The sequence below is a fragment of the Cinclus cinclus genome, chromosome 2, assembly GCF_963662255.1.
Source record: "Cinclus cinclus chromosome 2, bCinCin1.1, whole genome shotgun sequence".
Lineage (NCBI taxonomy): Eukaryota > Metazoa > Chordata > Aves > Passeriformes > Cinclidae > Cinclus > Cinclus cinclus.
The window spans coordinates 39,325,127-39,349,406 of NC_085047.1; the positions used below are offsets into that span (position 1 = coordinate 39,325,127).

Below are 24,280 nucleotides of genomic sequence, written 5' to 3' on the forward strand. Positions count from 1 at the left end.
AAGGCAGATTACCTCAGGATCTAGTTCTAATTCAGACGGGCATACCTTGCTCTGAAAGCAAGACGACACAGCGTGACCTAGATGGCCTGAAAACAATATGAAGTAGGGCACAAAACCCTCCCGAGTCAGGTCTGCTGAGAGGAGCAGCCTTAATTGCCGGTCCCCGCTGTGTGAGCCCGGTGTCACACTGCCAGGCAGGCACGGCGACCCGCGGGCTGTGCCCTCCTCTGCCGCACGCCCCTCGCTTATTGATTTAATGCAAATGAGCATATGGTAGCTGTCACTTTGAGGGCCCAAAGGAAACTGTATGTTTCAAGCGTAATTGCAGAGTGAAGCCCGTCTGTCTGCCCTGCAGCTAGACGGCAAAATCCCGAGAAACGCGCCCTGATTCCGAAGCCGGCGTCGGCGCAGGCACGTCCCGTCCGCGGCGCTCGCAGCTGCTGCCCCACGGGAGCTGCCCTTGGTCTCGACCTGGCCGCTGTGTTCAAACGAGAGGCACAAGGCCACGGCAAGGCAGCGTACAGCCCCTTCAGATCTGCTGCCAGGCCGGCGGGAGGAATGTGCCAGGAACACCCGTCTGGGCGCACCGTGTGCCTGGCGGCGAGAGAGGCGGGGGGAACGCTGGCCTTGCGCCGCCGGGAACACCGCGGTCCGAGCCGCGGGGCAACGAAAGAAACAACCAAACCAACTCCCCAGAACCAAAAGACAACCCCCACGCAAGCGCTCTCCCGGCGGCAGATGTTCGTGGCTGAGCCCTGGGGCAGGAGCAGCGCTTTGGGACAGGGGCTTCTGCGCCACCTTCGCCAGCCCCCGCGGCTCTCGGGCCACGCAGGCTGTCACCGGAGATGGCCGAGCGCGGTCGCCTCCGCTACCCGCGGATGCTGCCGCTGCTCCCGCCCCGGCAGCCCCCGCAGCTCGCCGCTCCGCGCCGCCGATCCCCCCAGCCGCTCGCTCGCTCGCTCGCTCCCGCCCTCGGCAGGCGGGGCTGTGCCCGCCCCCGGGCTTCCCCCACCGCCTGGAAAAGGGGAGGGGGGGTCTGGCACCGCCCCATCCCCGCCCCTCCCGGTGGAGCAGCGCCCGGCGCGCCCCTTAAAGCCGTTCCCTGCCGCCCGCGCGGTCAGTCCGCGGGGCCGCCGCCGGTCACCGCGGGGAGGCGCCGGCACGGGGTGGCCGCGATGCTGGAGAACGGTTCCCTGAGGAACTGCTGTGACCCGGGCGGGCGCGGCCGCCTCGGCTTGGCGGAGCGGGAGGCGGCGGCGGCGGGAGCCCCGCGGCCCGCCTGGGTGGTGCCGGTGCTGTCCAGCGTGCTGATCTTTACCACCGTGGTGGACATCCTGGGCAACCTCCTGGTCATCCTCTCCGTCTTCAAGAACCGCAAGCTTCGTAACTCAGGTAAGGGCTTGACCCCGCACCCTGCCCCGGCGGTGGCAGGGAGTAGCGAGCGCCCGGAGTCGCGCTGCTATCCTGGCCCTCGCTTCCAGCTCTCCTGAAGAGTCCAGCCCTCTTGTCCGTGCGGGCCGCCCGCTGAAGGCGGGGGACCAGAGCCCCCATCCATCTGTCCTTGCCCTGTAGCGTGTGCAGGGACCCCCAGGCGCTCAGTCACCCTTCCCAGCGCACCGCCCCTGCGCTCCCTCGGGCTCCGTCCTGCCCTCCGTCCGGGAATGCAGGTCGTTCAGTGGTTCCTCATGGTTCCTTAAGTGGTCTCTGGAGTTCCCGGGGAGGGGAATCTGTGCAGTCCGCTAAAATACCTGTGACATAAAGCGTGTCCAAAACGGTCGGAGGAATGAAGGAGGATCTTTTAAAACTTGCTCAAGAATCCTAAAGATACGGTGCTGTGCATGGGTGGGGAAGCGGCTCAGCCCGCTCTCTAGAGCCTGCATCAGAGTTCACGGTAGTCTTTCGCAAAATCGCCTTCACGAGTGTCCTCATCGCATATCCTTCAACCAGAGTGCAACAAATAAAGTGGGCTGTTGTCTTTGAATCGTGTCTATAGTTTTTCCTTGTGTGTGCTAGAATGTTGCTGTGCGGCTTTTACTTGCTAAACTTACTGGCTTTTACGTCTTCTTCTCTGCCGGGCTGGTTACACGTGTTTCAAACTACAAAACTCTGTAGTCACGCACCAACTTCTGTGATCCGCCTCCTGGCCAACTCGCCCGATTCGCGCACGTCCCGCTGCATGCACATCCCACCCCCCCTCCGGCTGCCCCCGTCGATGGAGCCGATGGTTCCCTGATACGCAGAGCTGGGCACACCTGCACTCGGCTGGGGGCTGGGTGTCGGTGCAGTACAAAGTGCTGTCCCTGAAATTGTGGCGCACCTACTATCGTTCTTATAGTACTTAGCTGCTCCCGGAAATCCTCATTCCTTCGAGGCTCGAGTTCCCTCGTTTTGCCATGCGCACGCGGGTCGGGGTAATCAAACTTTGCTGGGAGCTGGCAGAAGTCCTAAGCACTACGCTCCCCGCACTCGGAGCAGAGGGCTCTGCCGTCGGTCCTCTTTGTCAGCGGGTGTTCCCTTGCCACGGGGAAGGAGGGAGAGCGGCTGGCTTGCTTCTCCTGGGGGTAGACGGGGTGTAGAGTTTTTTTTGTTTGTTTTGTTTTGTTTTTGGGTTTGTTTTTTTTTTTTAACCAAATCGCTTCCCAAGCGCTGCCGTGTCTCACGTGCGGTGACCAGAGCTCCTGCTAACGGGGAGTAGGCGCTCGTTCACCCTTGCCTTGAGTTAAATCGTGCTTAGGGGCCGAAGCAGTTTATGGACGGGTAAGCCTTGCGCTCCCCAATCGCTGCACGTCTAACTGCAGGCGGGGATGCCGGCAAGCCCCGTTTACATGGGGCTGAGCGATCACGCCCCACCGAGCAGCGCCGAGCCTGAGAACGTCTGGAAAGGCGCTTTGGCTGAGCGGGAGATGACACAGGGAGGCAGCTGCCGGTCCACGAGCTTGTGCTTGGGCTGTCCGTCCCAGGGGATCGAGCCGAGGGAAGCAGAGCCGTGCCGAGACCGGCACGCCCCGGAGCTGGAGCCCTGCGTGCCCCGAGCGGGGCTGGGCTGGGACCAGCCCGAGGGACCCGCCGTGGCTCACCGCAGCCCTCTCGGCCCCCTCGGCGCCAGGGGAAGGCGAGTTCCCGAGGGATTCGCGCCTGGATTCCTGGGGGAGGAAGCGCCCGGGAAGCAAGCTCTCGCTGGAGAGGGCGGCCGGCCAGAGGCGTCAAATCCTATCCAGGAGCAGGAAAAGAGGGGCTCTCTTCTGAAACGTTCCTTTCGCCCAAACAATAGCTAAGGGGAGGGTTTGCACTGGACGAGAGTAATGCTGGTAGAGTAAGTTTCAAGTGATCAAAGTACTCTGTGGCACCCTGGGACTGTTGGGAGAAAAACAAATCAAAAACAAAACAAACCACACGTAGTCGTCTTATCTGGTTCAAATACCCACTAATTGATCTCCTACTAGGATCATCCTTAACGTGATGTTGCTGACCTTGTCCCAAAGAGATCAAAGATCTCTTTATCCTTGATAAGTACTGTGAAGAACAGCAGGGAATTCCTTCTGCATAATCTTCATAAGGTTAAATACCTTTTAAATTGTCAGATCCTAGTTTTACGTCAGGGAGACATGACTCTTGGAGGTGAAACTGAAAAGGCATAATTTGGTAAATGTTCACAGAAGTCTTTTCAGGTAAAATTTCTTAGGGAGGAAGCAGAGTGGAAGAGGACTGGAAACTGATGTGAGTGGAGTGATAGAGGGGATGGGAAAGTGGTGGAGAGCTAAGGCAGCACCTGGGAGCCCTTAGCCTCTGACAAGGTAAGAATATGGAAAAACAGGTGGACTTGCAGGTTTCCTGTCTGAGCAAAAAAAGAATGACACATCTATACTTGCAAGGGGAGTGAATGCAGCTGAAAGTGAAACGGTGAGGGAAAACAGCATGAACGGAGTTAGAACTTGTCAGAGAAGAAAAAGATGAAATTAGGGGAATGGTTATGACAGGAAGATGTCTAGATGATCGAAGGAAAAAGGAAGAGCTATAGCATCATGAGCACTCAGTTCCCTTTGAAGAAGCTAATGAGAGATGTTTCTTGGATGAGCGTTTGGGACTTTAAATAAGCCACAGGTGTATAAGGAATTAATTAACCAGCTCTACCTACTTCTGTGGCACAAGAAGTAATCATATCTTCAGAAAGCAGTCCAGGGCTTTAGCAGTTTTTCCAGGACTTGTCAACACTATTCTCTTCTAGACTTCACAGAGAGATCTGATAACTGGAAACAATGTAATTATGCATCACTGTCCTTAAAATTAAAGCATGACCAAAAGCAAATATATTCTAATGCTGATATATAATGGGAGGTGCAAGAATGGAGTGAAATAAAATGATCTTTTAGCCTTTGGGCTTGTACCTATTATGTTCAGCAAGCAGGATAGAAATAAAGAATGGGTAAGATTGATGTTTCTGGACTTTGCTCATTCATTCCTCAAGCATGGGAATTTTGCCAGCCTTACAACATAATGATTGTTTCAGATCATACAGAAGCCTCTTTCCCACATTTAAATTTGGTTTTGGGGAAAATCTGTGAAGACTCTTCCAAGTAATGCGAAGCATAATTGGTATGAATCAACATTCTTGTCTTACATAACTGCACCCAGTCTTTCTGTGAGAGGCTGAGCAACTTTTGATCTCTCAAAGTGATTTAATTTACAGAAATTAATGCTTTTATCAATTCTAATTTGGGAAGAGAGTAATTTCATCTAACACACTACAAAATTAAATAAAACTTTGTATGTGGAAATAATGAAATTAAATCAGCTTGCCTTTCTATTTGAAATGTCAAATGTGTTCTGAATTTTCAAAAACAATTATTGATTTTGTGTGTCTTCAATTGAACATGCCCAGTTGAAGGCAGCTTTTACACTGCTGAACTTTAGAAGTGATAAAGTTTACATGAGTTCAACAACCACTGCTGGGTGACCACGTATCCTGAAGGTGCATCCAGTGAATCAAAGCTACTAGATGCTTTTAAGAACTTTAGAGATACTTTTGTATAGCCATAGCTATAAACATGACATTATGGGCTGGGGTAAGAACCTGGTAGGAAGCACTCTAGAAGGTGGGAACCAGCAAGGCGTCTCCCAGAGGGCTGAGATAAAGCAAACCATCTATATATACTTCATTGGCCCTAAAGCCAGCATAAAATCAGTGAGAAGTGAGAATTAGGCACATTAACTCAATATCATTTCAAATAGTAATGAGAACTTGGAACCCTTTGACTTTTGGCAGAATATTAATATTAATCTTGGTGCACTGCCAAATAATGCATTAGTGGAAAGTGGTATTTTTAGTGCATTTTCTCAGCCCTCTTCACCCTCTCCACTATTTTCCTTTCTATATATATCAGGTAACACAGCACAATGAGGCTGATTTCCATTTGAATAGCAAGGTGCTGTTGCAACACAAATTAAATCAAAATTCATGTTTCTTTTACCTGTAAGAACATCGGTGTATTTGCATGTTTAGTTCTCTCTAATGTATATGTGGCTCTAGAGATGGACAATGCTTCCCATATGTACATCTGTACAAAATAAAAAATCCTGTGTGCAGAATTATAATATTGGTACTTATCTGTCTACTAAATAAACATGGTCAGCAATATAAGCAAGCCTTGTAGCCTTTTCCAAGCTCTTTCCCTTTCCATAGCCTTCACATCTCCATGATATACCTGAAGGTAAGTTACCCTATTGTTAAATGTTGTTTTCAGTTATTCTTCATGTCTTTGGCCACACCAGTTCTCTTTCCCTTCTTAATTCCTCCCCTATTACTTTCCTTGTCCATTGGAATACAGGACAGTTGTTTTCTATGACGGAAACACTCTTAGAAAACTACATCTCTTAGAAAACTACACTGGAGAAACCTGTTTCTGAAACCACTTGGAAAAATTGTCCTTTAATACCAGCTGTGACACTGACAAGAACACATTTTGATGAGCAACCATGATACCCCACTCTGATGGTTTCAGCTTTTGTTCTCCTGATTTCTTGGACCTTGGATCCATAGAATTCTTAGCTCCTGGACTGGGTGTGTTTGGCCTTCATATTCTCTCTCACATTCAGCTTGAAGATGCTCAATGCTAAGAAATTGGTGGGAACATAGCTTCAACATTCACAAACGTTCCTAGAACCCAACACTTAGAATAAAGCTCTTCTATCTCTTACCATGATTCAAACTTGTTTTCACTTTAACTTCGTGATTATTAGTTGCTTACTCAGAGTGGATATCTTTAATTGTAAAATTACAATTTTCATTTAATTTGAATGGATTGTTTCTCCACCTGTTGAGAACTTTTGTGCAATATTAATGGGGAGTAAACACATGTTTACCCCTCAACCTTTTTTTTTTGTTTTTTCCCATAGTCAACAAGTCAAATAGTTTTAGTTTCCTCTAAGTAGTTGTGCCCTTCATTTTCCTGGGGTTTTTAGGCCTTTCAGATCACTTATCCAAAGAAAATTAATGTCTTAAACAGAAAACTGACCTGTTCACAGTAGTGCAGGTGAAGTACCACCAATACTTTCAAGTAAATATTATAATTTTATTCTATTCTATTATATTCTGTCCTTTCCTGGATGGACAAAATGGACCTGGTATGCCTCGAAGCCACATTTTCCTTTTATGTGGTAGCATCACATAGGTGATTGTTCTTGGTGCAGTCACTTGCTGATGCAGCTCTTCTTTTTTTTTGTTTCTCATTACACAATTATTCCTTCAGCCTGACCTCATATCTCATGTTATTATACTCTATCCACTTTCTGGTCTTTTAGTCCTCAAGCAAAAAAAGATCTTGACATTTCCATGTATCAGTGGAGGCTCTCAACTTTGTAATATCACAAAATTTCATTAGTTCTCTTTGTATTTTGTGATGTAATACTTCTGAAACAGACAAAATTAGTTCAATGTAGGTTATCTCCCTCTGGTCCAACAATTTTCTTTCATCATTGTCCAGCCAGTGGTAGCAACAGACTGTAAGTGGTACCCTGGTAATTCCAAGGCTATATCTATTTTGAGCAACCTCCCAGACCCAGAAAGTCCAAGTCCAGCTTTTATTAAATAAAGATGATCAGATTAGTTGGTGCAGCCACTTTGTATAAGCTCACATTGACTTTTATTCCATTTGTCTTAATATGCATCTTTAATTTTCCTGTCCCTTCAAGTTTGTCTCTCCAGTCTTGGCTACAATTGAGATTAAGAGCCCAAAGATTTCTCGATTCATTCTTCCTTTTCAGCAGTTTCCCACCTTGAGTACAGGTGCCATGTTAGCACGTACTCTATGGTAGACAAATTAATCTTCCAGAGGTGGCAACACTGTTTTACTGTTCTTATTCCTCCCTGACTAATTGATTTTATGACTTAATGCAAGTACTATTCATGCAAAAAGAAACAGCATTTGTGCAGCACCATAGCAAAGGAGGAGGAAATGGGCAGTAAAGTGTGAGAGCACCACAGCTGCAAGTGAGTCATGGCAACACTGCTCTTTGGGATGCATGTGGGAGCCAAGTTCTGAGAGAAATCAAATCACTCAAGCCTGAGAGAAATCTGCACTTCCCTACTGGCAGTGAGGACTAAAGAACATTTCAGCCCCTTTTAACAGGTCCCACATGTAGCTCTCAATACTTTCAGAGCACAACACTATCTCTGAGATAACAGATGTTAAAAAAATCCTGCCACCAAGTATATTCAATCTTTCTGATATTTTTGCTTTACTGTAGATGTACTAATTCCTCACCTGTCTGGCTGTCTTGTCCCCAGGATCACCTCTGTTGTCCTTATTAAAAGGTCCAGCAAAATCTTTCTTCAAACCAAGAGACATTTTAACTCGATTTTCAGGGTCCCCTTGCCCCCAGTAACTTGTCTTTCCTTTCCTCTTCTTTTACTGTGCTGAGAGGGCATTTTAGTCATTTTAGAAGTCTTTGCAAAATCAAAGAAGTTTAAGGGGGTTGTCAGTTTCTATTTTACCCATTTTTGCTCTCTCTAGCAGTTTTCTTTGGTGGACATATCTTTTACTTCTAGCCTCCTTTCTTGCCCCCAGTATCCTCACTGAGACAACTCACCCATCTAGGTCTGGAACTTTTTCTTATATTTTCCCATCTTTTGGATGCAAGTTACAGAGAATATTTTTGTACCTTTAATATGAAGAAATGCCAACCTTCCTCCACATTCAAGTCCCTAAGCTCTTCAATACAGCTGATTTCACTTTCCTAATTAGCTTCTTTTATTTATCAAAATGTGCAAGCCCCCTTCTTAGTCTGCTTTGTTTATTCTCCTATTTAATTTAGCCAAAATAATCTCATCTGCTTTCAATACAACCTTATTTTCTATGGCAGGCTCTTCAGGGATGTCTTTGTTCTTTATGAAAACAAAGGATGGGGGAAATTGGCAAATAGACTCTGAATTGAAGAAATCTGCTGGGTGTATATCCAGAACTCAGCTGCCATTTCTGTGCTTATTTTCCCCTTTACATATGAGGATCTGCATTGTCCTGATGTTAAATTGACTTCATTAGTGTTTTCCTACTAAAAGGAAGGCATTCTCATCTTAATTCAGTTTTCTGCATCCTTCACTGCACATTGTCTTTACAACTCTTCTCAAATGCAATTTTGGCTTTTACCAGGATATCCTTTCTCTCTCCCTCTCTCCCTCTCTCTCTCTCAATATATCTCTTTGTTTCCCTTCTTTTATGATGACTTTTTGGTTAGTATTTCTCTTCTCTGATCACCGGCTCAATTCCATTCTAACAGAATTGTTTTCATAAAGTTTTATTTTTGTTTCTCACTGGGCTTGGATCCCCTATTTTATTTCATAGGTTCCTGCACCCTTTAACTGACTCTACTGCTTTTTACATTACCGCTCCAGTTGAACTCCACAATGTTTGAGCTCCTATTTTCTACATTTTTTGCCACCACCTTCCTGAAGCCAAAATTCCCTTGCCCTGGGTGTTAAATGAAGAAGCTATATGGTTTCTTCTCATGCTCTCTTCCCATCTCTCAACTTCAAGTTCATTTTATTCATTCTGCCAGCTTGGATTGCAAGCTGGTATCCCATATGCTTAGGTGAAGTCTGTCCATGAAGATATGAAACCTCTTCTCAGAAAATACCTCCAAGTGATCAATACTCCAAATCTTTCTATATCACTTCTAGAACTATTCAGTCATGTGCCCGTGACTCATCTCATACTTCTAATTATGCTTTTTTTCTTGTAGAGAAAACAGAATAAGTTCATCACCAATTTCATCCTCTTTTTTTTTTTTTATGAGACTTGGTTCAAACTGTAACCAAATGAGAAAATAAGTTTTCAAAGTTACTTAGGAAATAATAACTCTAACTTTGTTAATGTGTAAATAATTCCAAAAGTAGAACAAGAAAGTGAAAAGCCGGTATTACTAATTTGCAAAATATGAAAATTTCTTTAACAGAGGAGGTGAATCTTGCAGGTAAATTTAGAAAAAATTGAAAAGTGGAAACCTAAGATTGTTCTAGAAGATAAAAAAAATCTAAAAGATACAGAATATTAAAGTATTTCAGAAATAGGAAGTTTGTAAGGTAATTATAAGTCTAGAGGGATTGAAAGAATTATTTAGGAGTATAGAAACATCATAAAGTAGAAAAATAACTTCTCTATCAATCTGCATCACAGGGAATCCTGTTATGGGTAAGATTATAACTTGGGGCAGGTTATTCTGCAGCCATAGGGTATTTTGTATCCTCTTTTGAAGCACTTATTATACATTATTGCTAAGCTGTCATTGTTCTAAATTATCATTTATCTAAATTATCATTTACTTTTATCCTGTACTGTAAGTATTCCATTTATTGATAAGCAAATAGGAAGTTTATTGCCAAGATCAGGTCCAAGATACTTCTATTTTAGAATGTAATATTAAGTCCTGTTCCACTCAGTAAATGGAGCTATTGGTATGCTTATCTTTAGAGTAAATAGAATTATAAGGATTTATTTGAGCTGTGTGTTTTCTTGAACTTGTAAAGAAGAATCTAACCCTGTATTTATGTTGTGTATTTCATTTGGCACAAGTCCACCCTACCCATGTTTCAAGGGAAGGAAAACAAAAGGATGCTGTTAGTGCAATGCCTTTCCTGCAGTACTGTATTCAGGCTCTCCATAAGGCCTAATCTAACACAGTCACATGGCATTTGCAGAGTATGAATAAGTTTCGCTTGATCTCCTTGAAATAACCAACACAAACATACTCTCAGATACAGGAAATTCAAAGGAGCTCTTAACAGCTATATTATGGTGGTAGTTCCAGTACATCTTAGGAGCACTCCCTTTCCTGCCAACTCTCTCCTGGACTCTGGACTGACATTCATTTTGCAAGACTCACTGACTGCATGAGGAATGACCTCTCTGCAGTAAAGCTCTATTCTTGGATGGACCAGCAGAAGTAATTCAAGGATTCATGGTGTTCTTTGGCACAATCAGCCAGAGCTAAGAGACCAAACCTCCACACAGAGAGGTAGGACAAGTCATCTTAAAAGACTAATTTTTTAATCTGTTCTTAGCTGATATATATTCTCCAGGTGACTTGAATCATTGTGTTGAGGATGTTATAGGAGACTACTCTCATTCTGCTAAATCGGTGACAACTCGTTCTCTGCCTCTAGGAGTAAATTCTATTCCTACTCCAATTCAGATCTATTATGAGTACCACTACCTTCAGATATGCTTCGGATTTTAGCTTCTTAGAAGTTACCCTATACAAGTGCATTTCGGGAACTTGACACAGACTGGTTCTCAAGAATACATATGAAAACAGCCATGTTATCCTGACTAATAAAGCAATTTTTTCATTTGCAGAAAGGAATGCTATGGCAGTTTTCATCTGCCTAAAAATCAATCCGAGTAGCTGTTCTGCTTTTTAACCTTCCACCTTGATATGGGCATAAAACAGACTTCTTGACAGCAAAATCCCACAGAAGCATGTCTAGATCACTGTGGTGTCTCTTTCCTAACAACAGCAGCTGCTTTAGAATCTTCTGTTTTACTTTTGATCTCCATACTGATAAGGACTGAGCTATATCAGAGAGTCAGCATTTTCCTGACATTTCAGTTGCACATGGAACAGCTATGTCTTGACATGAAAACAGATAAACACACCCTAAACATTCATCAGATGTCTAGAATCTTGACTGTTTGGATTATTTTAAAATTATTTATTAATTGTAGAGGTATTTGATTACATGGTTTAATAAGTGCAGCTTATTATGTCTGCAGAAAAAAACATAACCCTTCTGATAGACTTACTATTTTTTTTTAGCTGTTTTTATGGACTTGGATCAGTTTCAATACTTAAATACCATATGAAGATAATAATTTATATAATAGTTCTATAAATATTGTCATCTTTTTGCTCTAGAAAAACATCTGCTTACCTGTTGGTTTAGATTGCCATATTTGCACAATATAGACAACAATTGTTGTCAGAAGATATCATGTGTAGCTACTGCAGCTAACAGTCTAACTAACAGGAAAAATATCCTCTCACAAGGTATCTCAGCCCTTGCAAACATAATTATGTTTACTAATTGTAAGTTTAGAAATACCAACAAATTGTAAAATAGATCACTGCAAAGAACCAATAAGCAGCATCCTCATGTCTCTATGATTTTCTCCAATACTGCCTGAAATTCTCAGTGTCCTCTCATTCTAAAGCCAGTTCCATTTTTCCAAATAATTCAAGCATACACAGCATTTCATTTGAGTGCAAATAGGGAAAAGAACCTTTTGCTGTCACCTATGAATATATGTAATAATAATCAAAGTATTTTTATGTCCTGCTTCTTATTCAAGTAAAAATAACCCACTTATTTAATATTATCCACATAGTTTAATGAAAAAACTATCTATTCAAGATGCCTGTTCTGTGCAGACCCTGTCTATGGTGAAATTCATTAGAGCTATATTCCTTAGGACTTTTAAAATATGTTCTCAGAAGCAGTCAACCCTAATCAGATTTTATATTTTTATTTTGACAAAGAAAAGGCTTTTACATTACAACATGCTGCTTTTCTTGAAGACTAGTAAGATGTGCAAGTGGCATAGTCACTACATGCCAGCTGGGAGTTGTCCACCCTCCTTTCTGTGCACTGCCACTTAAGGTTCTTAAGAGTCTTGGGAATATATTCAAGAGACTAAACATTCCAACCAGCTTGCTTGAAATCAGTTGTTACTCACTGGAATGCACAGGGTGTCATTTTTGGGCTGTTACAGAGGAAACAATATTTGATTAATAGGGGACTAGTGTCTTTGTATGCCTTTGTCTTTTGTGTTATGTTAGAGGTCATGACAGAAAGAATATTTAAAATTCAAACTTCCCTGCCACAAGTCAGAGAGTACACCATTATACTCAAGGTGTTTTACTGGCATAAAATATAGTGCCAGAGAGTGACTGTTGTGCTGTGGAAATTTAGAGCACTCCTACTCAAGGACAAGAAGTCTCCCTGTGATATTTTATATGGACTGCAAAAGTACTTGTTATTACATTCACAGGTGGAATTAGAGCCCATGGACAAAACATTACTTTCTGAATTGGTTTTCATGTTAAGCAAGACTTTCTTTTTTTATTCTTCACTTTGCAGTCATTAGAAGCAAAATGTGTAAAATATTAATCAGATGTTGAGGTAGGCCTTGTAAAACAATGGTTTAACCACACTGATTTGCCTAGAAAATATTATCTATTTGTAAGTGGGTTTAAAGAGTTTTTAAGATTTTACCCATGATTGTGGTGCTGGGTATGAAACTACACAATCCAGAGTCCAATTGCAATACTGGGCATCTGTTGTTTCAAATAAGAAAAATTGACTAATTTGAGGTCCTATAATTATGCCTTTAGTTAGATAATCTGAAAACAGTACAATCCTCTTTAGTCAGTCTTATGAAACACCTGCTAGGCTAGGACCATAAAGATTGTAAAAGTTGCTGTACAGTCAGCTTCCTGGTTAAAGATGAAGCAAGAATATCTGCTCTGCTTATGGAGAGCAAACAAAATAATGAAGTAGGTGACCTTCAAACATCCGCAAACATTCTCATGAAGTATATATATAGGGATTTCAATTTGAGCCTGACTTAGTAAAAAAATTATATTGGTTCAGTCCAGTTTGCAAGCGTATTCATGGGGTTAAAGAGGTGTGACTCAGTAGGTCAGGCAGACAGAAGTCACCCACAACTCTCTTTCTGGATCACAGGTCACCAGGTCACTCACTGGTGTATCAGCTGGAACTGCTACAAGGGGCTGGTCTGAAGGGCTGATTGCACAGTTCACAGTGCTCAAAGGTCATCAAAGTAGCATGTGGAACAGGATTCTGCAGCCAGGGTAAGCTGAACCTAGTATGTGAGTATCTAGATAAGAAGGAACATTCTAGCCTTGCTAAAGCCCACGGGAATTGCATTCTGAAAACGATTTTGCTAGGAGCTGGTGCCTCCTGCATCTTTCTGTGCAGCCCTTACAACACTCCATGCTCCACCCCCCCAGAGTTCTGTGCCTTTACAGGTCTGTAGATTTACTGGTCTGGAAATGTTTATTGGTTCAAGTTCTCTGTTTAACGTAGATTATTTTGTCCAGCCAAAGATTGTTTAAAAAGTTCTGTTGTAGAAGTACAAGAAAAACAAAACCCCATCTATTCTAATCTTCAGTGGAGTCTCTTCTTCTGGCCAAGTCTAGCTCACTGTTAATGACCTTGTCTGGTCTCTGCATGCACAGTAACTGGTATGATATTAAGTACCTTCTGCTATTCAGTAGATCAAGTAGAACCCTTATCTATTGCAAAATTGACAGCATCTTGCCTCTATTCCCTAGTGAAAACAGTAAATATCCTGTACATTGATTCCTTACTGAAACAGGTCACCCCAAGAGGTTGTTGAGTCTGTGGCTGTAGACAGTGAGAGGCTGGCTGGACATGGCCCTGAAGAACCCAGTGTAGTTTATCCCTCTTTGAATGGCAGGGTTGGACTAGATGAACTCCAGAGATCAAATCCAACTTCCATGATTCTATGGCTATATTGGTTGCATGCCTATCACCACTCATTTACCTATCTCAACAATAACATGACTTGCAGGCCCAACCACAGCAGAGCTGTTGTTGTCATTTTTCAAGGCTTCTACTGGCTCTCAAAAAAGACCTTGATTCAGCAAATGATCATTACACACTTTGTCTGTATTGAGTTGGAACACAAAGCAGCTCATACTTTAGAAGAGAATACACAATCATCTTCTGTAAAAGCATTTTATTTATTCATCTGTTTGCATGCTGCTTACTAACCTATGGGTATCATTATAAGATGAATCATGTCAGTGTACTTTGCTTTAAGACCTTGTTTCCAAAAGAAGCAGATGGCAGAAACTGACAACGGCTTCTGAAGACATTAGTCTCCCTATGCACATACAGTAACGAATGAGGCCTCCCAAAAACTCAGAACAGAAAGGGTAAGACTTTTCCTTGCTGAGAGGTTATAATGTCCGACTTCTTCAAGTATCATCTATTTTCTTCCATGGTGAAACAGGAAACAAGAGAAGAAAAGAATGAAGGGACTCCATATGTTGTTAGAATCATTGGCAACCTTTCAACATAAGTGTTTTCCAATTAGATATTCCCATGTTCTCTATTTACTGCAGTGTATTAGATCCTATTTTATAAAAATACAGGAACCTCCACTGTGTCTGGCAGTCAAACACAGGAACACCCAGAAGTACATAGCAGGAATAATGGGCTTAGATTTGTTTTCTTTTTGCAGATGGAATCAGTTGACAAGTACATGGTTTGCACACATTTGTCTCGGTAGCTGTCACAGGCTGAGTCCTTCACCTGCAGCCCTGTGGAGCAGTTGAGCCAACCACTGTGGAAATTGCCACTTGCATAACTTTGGTTCTGTAAGAGGAGATGCCAACTTTACACTGGTCAAAAAGTTCTGGGCTGTTTAAATTAATCTGCAGGACTAAACTACAAGATGCACCTTATCATGGCTCATCAAATCTCTTGGCAAATTGGTCCTGAGTTTGTCTCATAATCTCCAAAAGTTCCCAATTTTATCCACTTCATATACCAGCCTGAGTATCTTCAGTAATATCTTAAGCCTTATATTTTAAAATAGAACTATTTAATGTCTGAGATTTGTTGGTTTGTTTATTTTTTTATATTCAACTAATCCACTAGCAAATATTAAAATATAACAAAACACAAACCAAACAGCTTAACAAAACAAAGCATGGTTTTAGTTCAAACAAAATTATTTTAATTTTTCAATTTCCTGTCTTTTTTCTAAAAGAAGGTGAAAATTAAGTTATTCTAAGGACTTGAGCAATGATTTGTTGCAGTAACAGAGAAAAAATCAACATAATTTCCTTTGACACAAATACAGTTTAAAGACAGTAGCAAAGATGAAAGTAATGATGAAGGTGATGGAATGAACTGGTGTTTCACACAATATAAATTAAAATCTGTCAGGGCATAATAAAGTTTTTTCCAGAGTTTTTAGAAGTGAACTATCCTTACTTTGTTTGCTTCCACACTTCAGTCTTTTATGGTTGATCTGGAACATGTCTTGCTTAGGGTTTTTGTTTGTTTCTTTAACAAAGCAACATTTTATAAAATCCTACATATTTCACCTTTCTTTTCTATGACCTGCAATGTAGAGCTGGGACACTGAAAAAAAAAAAAGTTATTAAAAATTATAGGTTGCCCAGCTCTTTACAGGATCTAACTAGATTGCACCTGTTGTATTTTACAGTTTTTCATATTAGACCCTTTGTCAGCAGTAAATGAGTTTTCATACTTGCAGTAGTACAACTAGGTTTCCTATTCTTTCTCAGTTGAAGCAATCAAGAGCTATGATTACTTCAAGAGAAGAAAATTAAGCTGATATGTACTGGCAGATATAAAAAGCATGACTTCTTTCATGAACCAGTGAAAAAGCAGTGCATATTTGTTGTTGTTTAGTGATTGTGCTCAGCAACTGGAGGTTCTGACTCTGGGCTGCCACTGGCGCCCTTAATGCTAAGCCTTGGCTTCGCTCCCCACGTGACATCTAAACTGAAAAATTGGACATTTTAAACTAAAGAGGGTAGACTTAGATTAAATATTAGTAAGAGATTCTTTACTGTGAGGGTGGTCAGGCACTGGCACAGGTTACCTAGAGAAAATGTGGATGCCCAAAGCCTGGAAGTGTTCAGGGCCAGGCTGGGTGAAGCACTGAGTGATCTGATCCAGTGGAAGGTGTCCTTGCCCATAGTAGGGGGGTTGGAACAAGATGATGCTTAAAGTGCCTTTCAACTCCAACCATTCTATGATTCTATGATCTATGATTCTCTCAGCAACGACATGGACCTTTTCCATCCTAGACTATCCTCAAGGCAAGAGCCTGACTTCACTTGTTTGGGCATGGATTTAAGGGATCGTCTCCCCTGAGCCTGCTGCAAAATGCAGTTCAATTTCAAATGGCTGGACACACAGAATGAGACATAGCTATACTCATAATGTGTCTTTAACAGTAGATGGAAGCAGGCACTGAGGAGGAAAAGAGAACAGAGCAACCCTGCATGATGCTTCTGTATTATTACAACTTGTGATTCCTTCCATCTTGGAGGATTTCCTAAACCTAGTATGATATGTCTGTCAAGTAACCTTCAAATGTAGTACTTCAAATAAGTACTCTTACTAGTACTTTTCCAGACTTCCTTCCAAGTAAAATTTTTAAACCTGCAAAATCTGTTAAGGATTTACTACCCAGTGCAGGAACCACTCCCTTTTGTTTGCTTTTAATACAGCTAGCCTTATTTAATAGCTCTAGCTCTTCTATTGACTCCATCCCTCAGCATCAGTACGCCACTATGATGTCATCTGGGAGAAGAAAGCTGGACCAGTGCTACCACTTTTCCCAGAGTATGCCTAATAGAGGTGGTATTATCTCTAACAGAGAAAAGTAAGAACAAGGTTCATGAACCTGGAGTGTTCTTCCTTAACTTCCTAATCAGTGTCTTGGAGAGTTCCAGGACCTCTCTCAGTTTCCCAGCTGTTAAGTCATGAGAAGAATTTTTTTACTTTTTTCTTTTTTTTCTTTTTTTTTTTTTTAATGAGCATACTGATAAAGAGCACTCTACAATACAAGTGGTAACCTGTGTATTCTGATTCTAGGCTGAAATTCTTGAACATAACCTAGAAAGAGACAAGCACGCTAACCCCAGAAGAGCAGCAGGGCTGGTGAGTAGGGCACTCTCTGGGGACTCCGGGAGACATTAACTCAAGTCTTTTCCAAAGAAGGGTTCTTCTATCATGAAAGTGTTAGAACCACTAGACAGCAGTGACATTTCTAGCAGAGCCCATCTTGCCTCTTCTTCTTCCCCTTTTCTCTTTGAGAATACCCAGTACTGAAAAAGTTCCTGCAATTTCAGATAGTATCAGAAGCCCAGAAAAGTATTCATTACCCGGCAAATAATCAGCGTTTTCCTTTGGAAGAACCAGCTGCTGGCGTTTTCCTCCTGCCCTGCGAGGTAGATGCGATGTGCTGTCTCTGCTGTGGCTCCCGCACTAGGTGGCAACAGAGAACCACCACCGTGCCCGCCAGCACCAGGGGATGGAAGCCACAGGCGAGCAGAGCTTTGCACCCAGGGGTTTCAAACCTCAGGCCTTTTTGCTCAGATTTTTACAGCACAGCACTTTTGCACCTGTAGTCTGCTGGCAAACTCAAGGCAGCAAACGCGCAGCAAGGACTGATGTTCCCCTCTTTTACCAGAGGGAGAAGAAGAGTGAGCAGGCAGAAAAAGGGGAGGTTTTGCTTTGGGTTACATTCATTCCTACTTGCCAAGCATGCCAAAATCATGATCTAAAAAGCTACAGTGCAACTCAGGTACCTTTTTTCAGTAAATCTGTGTTGACAACAGAGAGATCTGCCTAATAAGCCTAAAATTCACCTCCTGCAAATGTGGCTTCCAGCATTAACTCATGGTTGCAGATGTAGAGCCAAGAATACAGTTCTTTTCCAGTCCAGGAATCTGCAAGTCACTTAGCCACAATCTCAAGGTCCTTTTTATATGCTAAGCTTTTGTTCTTGTGAGTCTGGCATTCTTCTTCAGGCCAGTCTTGTTTAATATCTTTGTCAGGGATCTGGACAAAGCAATCGAGTGCACCTCAGTCTGCAGACAACACCAAGTTGAATGGGAGTGTTGTTCTGCTGGAGGGCAGGAAGGCTCTGCAAAGGGATCTGGGCGGGCTGGATTGGTGGACTGAAGCCAAGTATGTGAGGGTCAACAAGGCCAAGTCCTGGGTCCTGCACATGGGGTCACCACAACCCCAGGCAGCCCCAGAGGTTGGTGGCAGGGGCTGGAAGCTGCCCAGTGGAAAAGGACCTGGTTGTAGTGGTCCACAGAGGCTGAACATGATCCAGGGTGTGCCCAGGTGGCTGAGAATGCCAGTGGCATCCTGACCTGCATCAGCAATGGTGTGGCCAGCAGGACCAGGGCACTGACCATTCCCCTGTACTCAGCACTGGTGAATTTCACGTTCAGTTCTGGGCACCTCTCTACAAGAAAGACACTGAGATGCTGGAGCATGTCCAGAGAAGGGTAACAGAGCTGGGAGGAGGTAGCTGAGGGAGTTGGGGGTGTTTAACCTGGAGAAAAGTAGGCTCAGGGGACACTTTATTGCTCTCTAAAACTACCTGAAAGGAGGTTGTAGCCAGGGATTGGTCAAGAGTAAACGGGACTCAGGTTGCACTAAGGTGGGTTTAGATTAAATATTAGGAAAAATATTTTCATTGAAAGTGTTGTCAAGCACTGGAACAGGCTGCCCAGGGAAGTGGTGGAATCACTATCTCTGGAGGTATTTGAAAGGGGTGTTGTTTTGGTACTGAGGAATGTGGGTTAGTGGTGGACTTGGCAGTGCTGGGTTAACACTTGGACTAACTGGTCTTGAAGGTTCTTTACAATCTGAATGATTTTATGATTCTTCTCCCAGTGGTGGGTTTTTCTTTGTATATGTAAGAAGATAATTATTGTGACCAATGATTCTAAACAGTTTCATAGAACACACATTTCCTAATAAACAAATAACCTGGATGCTCCATAAACTGAAGGCCAGCTTTGATTCATTGTTTATGCAATATTTTTTGCTAGAGTGTCTAAAATACGCTGTTCTAGTGAAAATCTGTTGCCAGTCCCTTTCTCTTATATCAAAGTCTGCAATATACCTCACTAATATCTGAAATCATGAAACAAAACTACAGAAGAGCATATCACTGCCTTTAAACTGTCATATTTAAAGAAAACAAGCACCCATCTGGCATTTGTTTGGAGCATTATGTTACACCTTCTGTTAGCAACACATTGTTGAGCATTATTCAAAATTAACATGTCTGAGTAAATCAAAGCTTACCCTAGGTCTTGGATGGTACTGTCACAGTGAATTCAAATGTCAGTGTGTAAAAGACTTAATTCTCTGCTCCACCTGCTGCCGATGCCATAGGTCAAAGAGGGTGATATCTGTATGCAACATAGAAAGACTTATTAAACAAATGTGTAACAACCAAAACACTACCTAAAATAAAAGCACCCAAACAACACCATGATGTATAATGAAGCATTTTCACCAGTTTAAAACCAAAGACAGGAGAAAAACCTTTTAAAAAACAGTTGCTCATTGCAATTGCTTCTTGTTTTAGTAGTGACAGTAAAAGTCAGGTGTCTTTTCAGGAGGCAGATACTTAGCCCTTGAAAGTTTTGACCTTACCAAAAATTTTTATCCATGAGTAAATTCCTACAACATCAAGTCATATCAAGATTACGAGAGGGTTCACAAGAGGGTGACAGTTCTCTTTCTCCTGTTAGCTGTAGTAAGAAAACCAATATGCAGGAATGCTTCATGAAATTCCAATCTAGTTCTGTTGCACCCAAAGTCAATATTAGAACTTACTTTCTTTTTTATGTGTTCAACTATCAGTGTTTAAAACAGCACAGATGTGCATATATTTTAATACCTAGTAAGACATTTGGCATTTAGTAGCTACTGCTCATAACTAGGGAGTCTTTCCATTCTAGTGAAAAAATGAATATACCTCTCTTCCTTATGAAACTGAAATCTAAGAATGAAGTTCATCAAATGAATACCAGACACAATGAAAATAATTCCAGCTAGACAAAAATTCTGTGCTTTCTATTCTGTTACAAGCAGCAAAAATTTGCCTCTTTAGTTATATTATAAATGTAATTTAGGCTACTCTAAAAGCCCTGGGTTAGATGTATCAAGGAACATTTACTTTCTCCAAGCACATAACAGGTATCTAAGACCTTTGTTTTCTCAAAATGTTGATTATTTATGCTTTATGAATTAGGAAAGTTTCCTTCTACTTCTGTAGATTATTCCTTGCAGTAGTAAACATTAAACTTAGTTCTGCAGTAATCCACAAAGATGGAAAAATACTATTGGACCTTACTTTGCAGTGCACAGTGGGAACATTCAACCCTGTAAAAAGCCGTAGAAGTGACAAATCACCTGAGGCCTTTATAGATATTGGACCATTTTTCTTCTGAGTTGTAAACTAGTAAATTATGTTTTTGACAAGTTCCTTGCTCACTCTATTTATTCGTTGCACCTGGAATTTTCAAGAAGTCCTAAATTTCACTTAAAACTTTGAAAATATCTTGCTAAATGTACTTTACAGTAAATTTCCAAATGTGATTCAAAGAGCTGAATGCTCAGTCTATTTCAACTGAACAATTATGTTTGGGTAGAAGGTGATGCTGGGAGGGCTTAGAGTTTAGATTAATCTTAGTGCACACACTAGACTAAATTCTCTCTTCCTCCAAAAGGCATTATAAAACAGAAAAAAGAGCCTTTTTTTTCCTCCTTCCTTTCTTCCGACTTTCATCTTCTGACTTCTCTATCTTCTAATGTCAGGTACAGTGATGAAAAAATACAAAAGAAAAGTTTTGCTGTCCTTAAGTAAGAACGTTCTGAAAAGATGCCCCTGTTCTTTTGTTAGTTTTGTTTTTTGTCCTATTTACCACATGACTCCACATGGCTCACAGTCATCTCCTGTACAAAGGGATCAGCTTTATCTAGGCCAGTACTGACAAATACTTGTTTTATGTTTTCTTAAAATCTTCAGTGGCAAACTCGAAGCAAGGTGTTCCCACACTTCCTTCTTGCCATTATTTTTTTTTTTCTCTGTGTCTACTTTGAAACTTCCTTGTTGTGACTGAAGCTTGCTTGGATTCACAACAATCATAGGAACAAGTTATATCCTTCCTGCTTTGCTTATTTGAGGTTGCCATGGCCCAATGATGACTCAATTGTCTCCCTAATTTGTTCAATCTTTCCTCACAAATCATAAAACTGCAGCTATGAAGACTTGTGTAGCTTTTTAAAATATACAAACAAGTTACTAAACATATAACAAGGAACTATCTGAAATAAATTGTGGCACACTCTTGAGATGGGCTATGTTTCTGAGGGTACAGATGGATAATCCTGCTTTCCATTAAGTTTACTTGCTGTTGTTCATATCCTGATGAGCATGGTGGTCCCCTAAAGCATACGGGAGAAAGATAGCTTCCCATCCCTTAATTCAGGAAGCTATAGATGTAAAGCAGTTGGAGCAAACAGAGTAAATGTGAAATTCTGTCATTTTTGATGAATATATTTCTACATGGTTGTTGCTTTTATGACTTCCAAATACCATTCTTAATATGACATGAAAAACTGCTTTGTTAATTGAGGACTATTAAGTTCAGAATTTGTAGAATGGAGTAACTAACTTCTCTTTTCAAAAAATTGTTATGTTCCATGCACAATTTTAAAAATTGTTTGGATTTTTGCCATATCAGTTAATGCTGTGAAGGTCTTTGGGAAAGAAGAAAAAGATTGGGCAAGCCATAAACAAAACCATACAAACCATATATATCTTTTGTTACCTAAATGCTAAGAATTCAAAATTAGTACATCTATCCTCTAGAGTGAGGTTCCTAAAGATCATTTTTCAGGAATGTAGTTTACTATCTCACTATTTTGTAAAAATACCCTTAGACACAATGTCAGAAATTTCAAACTGATGAAAAGGATAGGGCTTAACCATATCACCTATATTCCCCTAATATCATCAGCAGAAAATATGAATACTTCCTCTTGCACAAAATGGAACTTTTCTTTGTATAATTAAATATGCCTTTCTGCAGAGGGTGGCAAAAACAATTCACTCTTCCTTAGACAATCCAGTGAGAAAATAACTGCAGTATGGGTAGGCCATTCATGCAGAAAATATCTATTCTACTGAGTATTGTGTAGCAATTTAGAGTATACGTAAAACAGCGCATACTTCCATTAGCTATAGACCTAGTCTTTGTATATCCTTCTCCTTTATGCTTATCAAGTGATAGGTTAGAATGGCATAATGGCTTACCTACCTGGCACAATTTAGACTTTTTTTTTCTTTTTTATATTATCCATCCAGCTATGGAGTTAGCTATACTTCAACAACTCAGCATGGGTTTATGTAATGGCTCACTGATGGCTATGTTTATTAGAGATAAGGAGGAGCAAGGAGGATATAATCCAGTCACCAAAAGATTTGAAACATTGTGTTGCTGCAGATATTTCTGTGGTGTTCCAAACTGCATTGTAAAATCATTTCCCTATTGGTCCTACATACCAATTGCTTGCTGACGTCACCAATAATTTAGCATTGCAGACATCCAAAATAATTTGGTACATTTTTCTTCTTCTTCACAGCTATGCTTGCTTTCAGACTTATGCCTCTGTATTTTTCTTTCCTTCCAGGTAATGCGTTTGTGGTGAGCCTAGCTTTGGCTGATCTGGTGGTGGCCTTGTATCCATACCCTCTGGTGCTCTTAGCTATTTTCCACAACGGATGGACACTGGGTGAAATACACTGTAAAGCCAGTGGCTTTGTCATGGGACTAAGTGTAATAGGCTCTATTTTCAACATCACTGCAATTGCAATAAACAGGTATTGCTACATATGTCATAGTTTTGCCTATGACAAAGTGTACAGCTGTTGGAATACCATGTTGTATGTCTCCTTAGTCTGGATATTAACAGTAATTGCAACTGTGCCAAATTTTTTTGTTGGCTCTTTGAAGTATGATCCACGCATCTATTCATGCACATTTGTCCAGACTGCAAGCTCCTACTATACAATTGCTGTTGTGGTCATTCACTTCATCGTCCCTATCACCATTGTCAGTTTCTGCTACCTTCGAATTTGGGTTTTAGTGCTTCAGGTTCGAAGACGAGTCAAGTCAGAAACAAAGCCAAGATTGAAGCCAAGTGACTTCAGAAACTTTCTTACCATGTTTGTTGTTTTTGTGATTTTTGCCTTTTGCTGGGCACCTCTAAACTTCATTGGACTGGCTGTAGCCATTGATCCTACGGAAATGGCACCAAAAGTTCCTGAGTGGCTATTCATCATAAGCTACTTAATGGCCTATTTCAACAGCTGCCTTAATGCAATAATATATGGTCTTCTTAACCAGAATTTTCGGAATGAATATAAACGAATTTTAATGTCACTGTGGATGCCAAGGCTTTTCTTCCAGGACACATCCAAAGGAGGAACCGATGGCCAGAAGAGCAAGCCTTCTCCTGCTTTAAACAACAATAACCAAATGAAAACTGAAACCTTGTAAATGTGTAATAGACAATGCAAGAGTTTGTCGTGGAGAAAAACAAGATCATAGTTGTAATGTTCTGGTGATTCCTGCTTTATTTTGGGGAGTTTCCACTTGGATCACACTTTATGACTGGAATACTGTCTTCATAGTAAAGCACATTGGTCTGGATTCATGATTTATGCAAGTTCTTAATTGAAAATATGTTTCGGAATTAAAGCAGCAGTTGGGTGCAAGCTGTTTTAGTCCTGAGAGATTAATCCTGTTTCCAGAAATATGAATGAGGTATTTTTTTACTTCAGTGGGAGTTTTTCATTCTTTATGCAAGATCAGGATTCATGTCTTAGACAATGTAGTAAGTCCATGTGTACAGCAGCTCATCAAAGCTCTGGGGTGGCATTTTCCTCCCTTCTGTATCTGAACAAGAGGGTGAGACAGACACTCTATTTTCCACACATAAGCCAAACATTGCATTTCTGTGCATGTACTGGTGACAGTAATGGTGTCTTTGAATCCAATTTGTAAACTGGAGAGAAGAATATTTGCGTAAAAGCAAATATTACCATTAGAGACTTTTCTCATAGGTTTTTCATACTTTCACACATTGAAAATGGGAATA

General features: G+C 41.5%; 1 protein-coding gene across 1 annotated transcript; it reads left to right on the forward strand.

The window, feature by feature from the left end:
• Positions 1–1,175: 1,175 nt before the first annotated feature.
• MTNR1B (melatonin receptor 1B) lies at positions 1,176–23,679 on the forward strand. Its single transcript, XM_062514265.1, has 2 exons — positions 1,176–1,392; positions 22,811–23,679. Exons 1-2 carry the CDS (start codon positions 1,176–1,178, stop codon positions 23,677–23,679), a joined length of 1,086 nt encoding a protein of 361 aa, XP_062370249.1.
• The last annotated feature ends 601 nt before the right edge of the window (positions 23,680–24,280 follow it).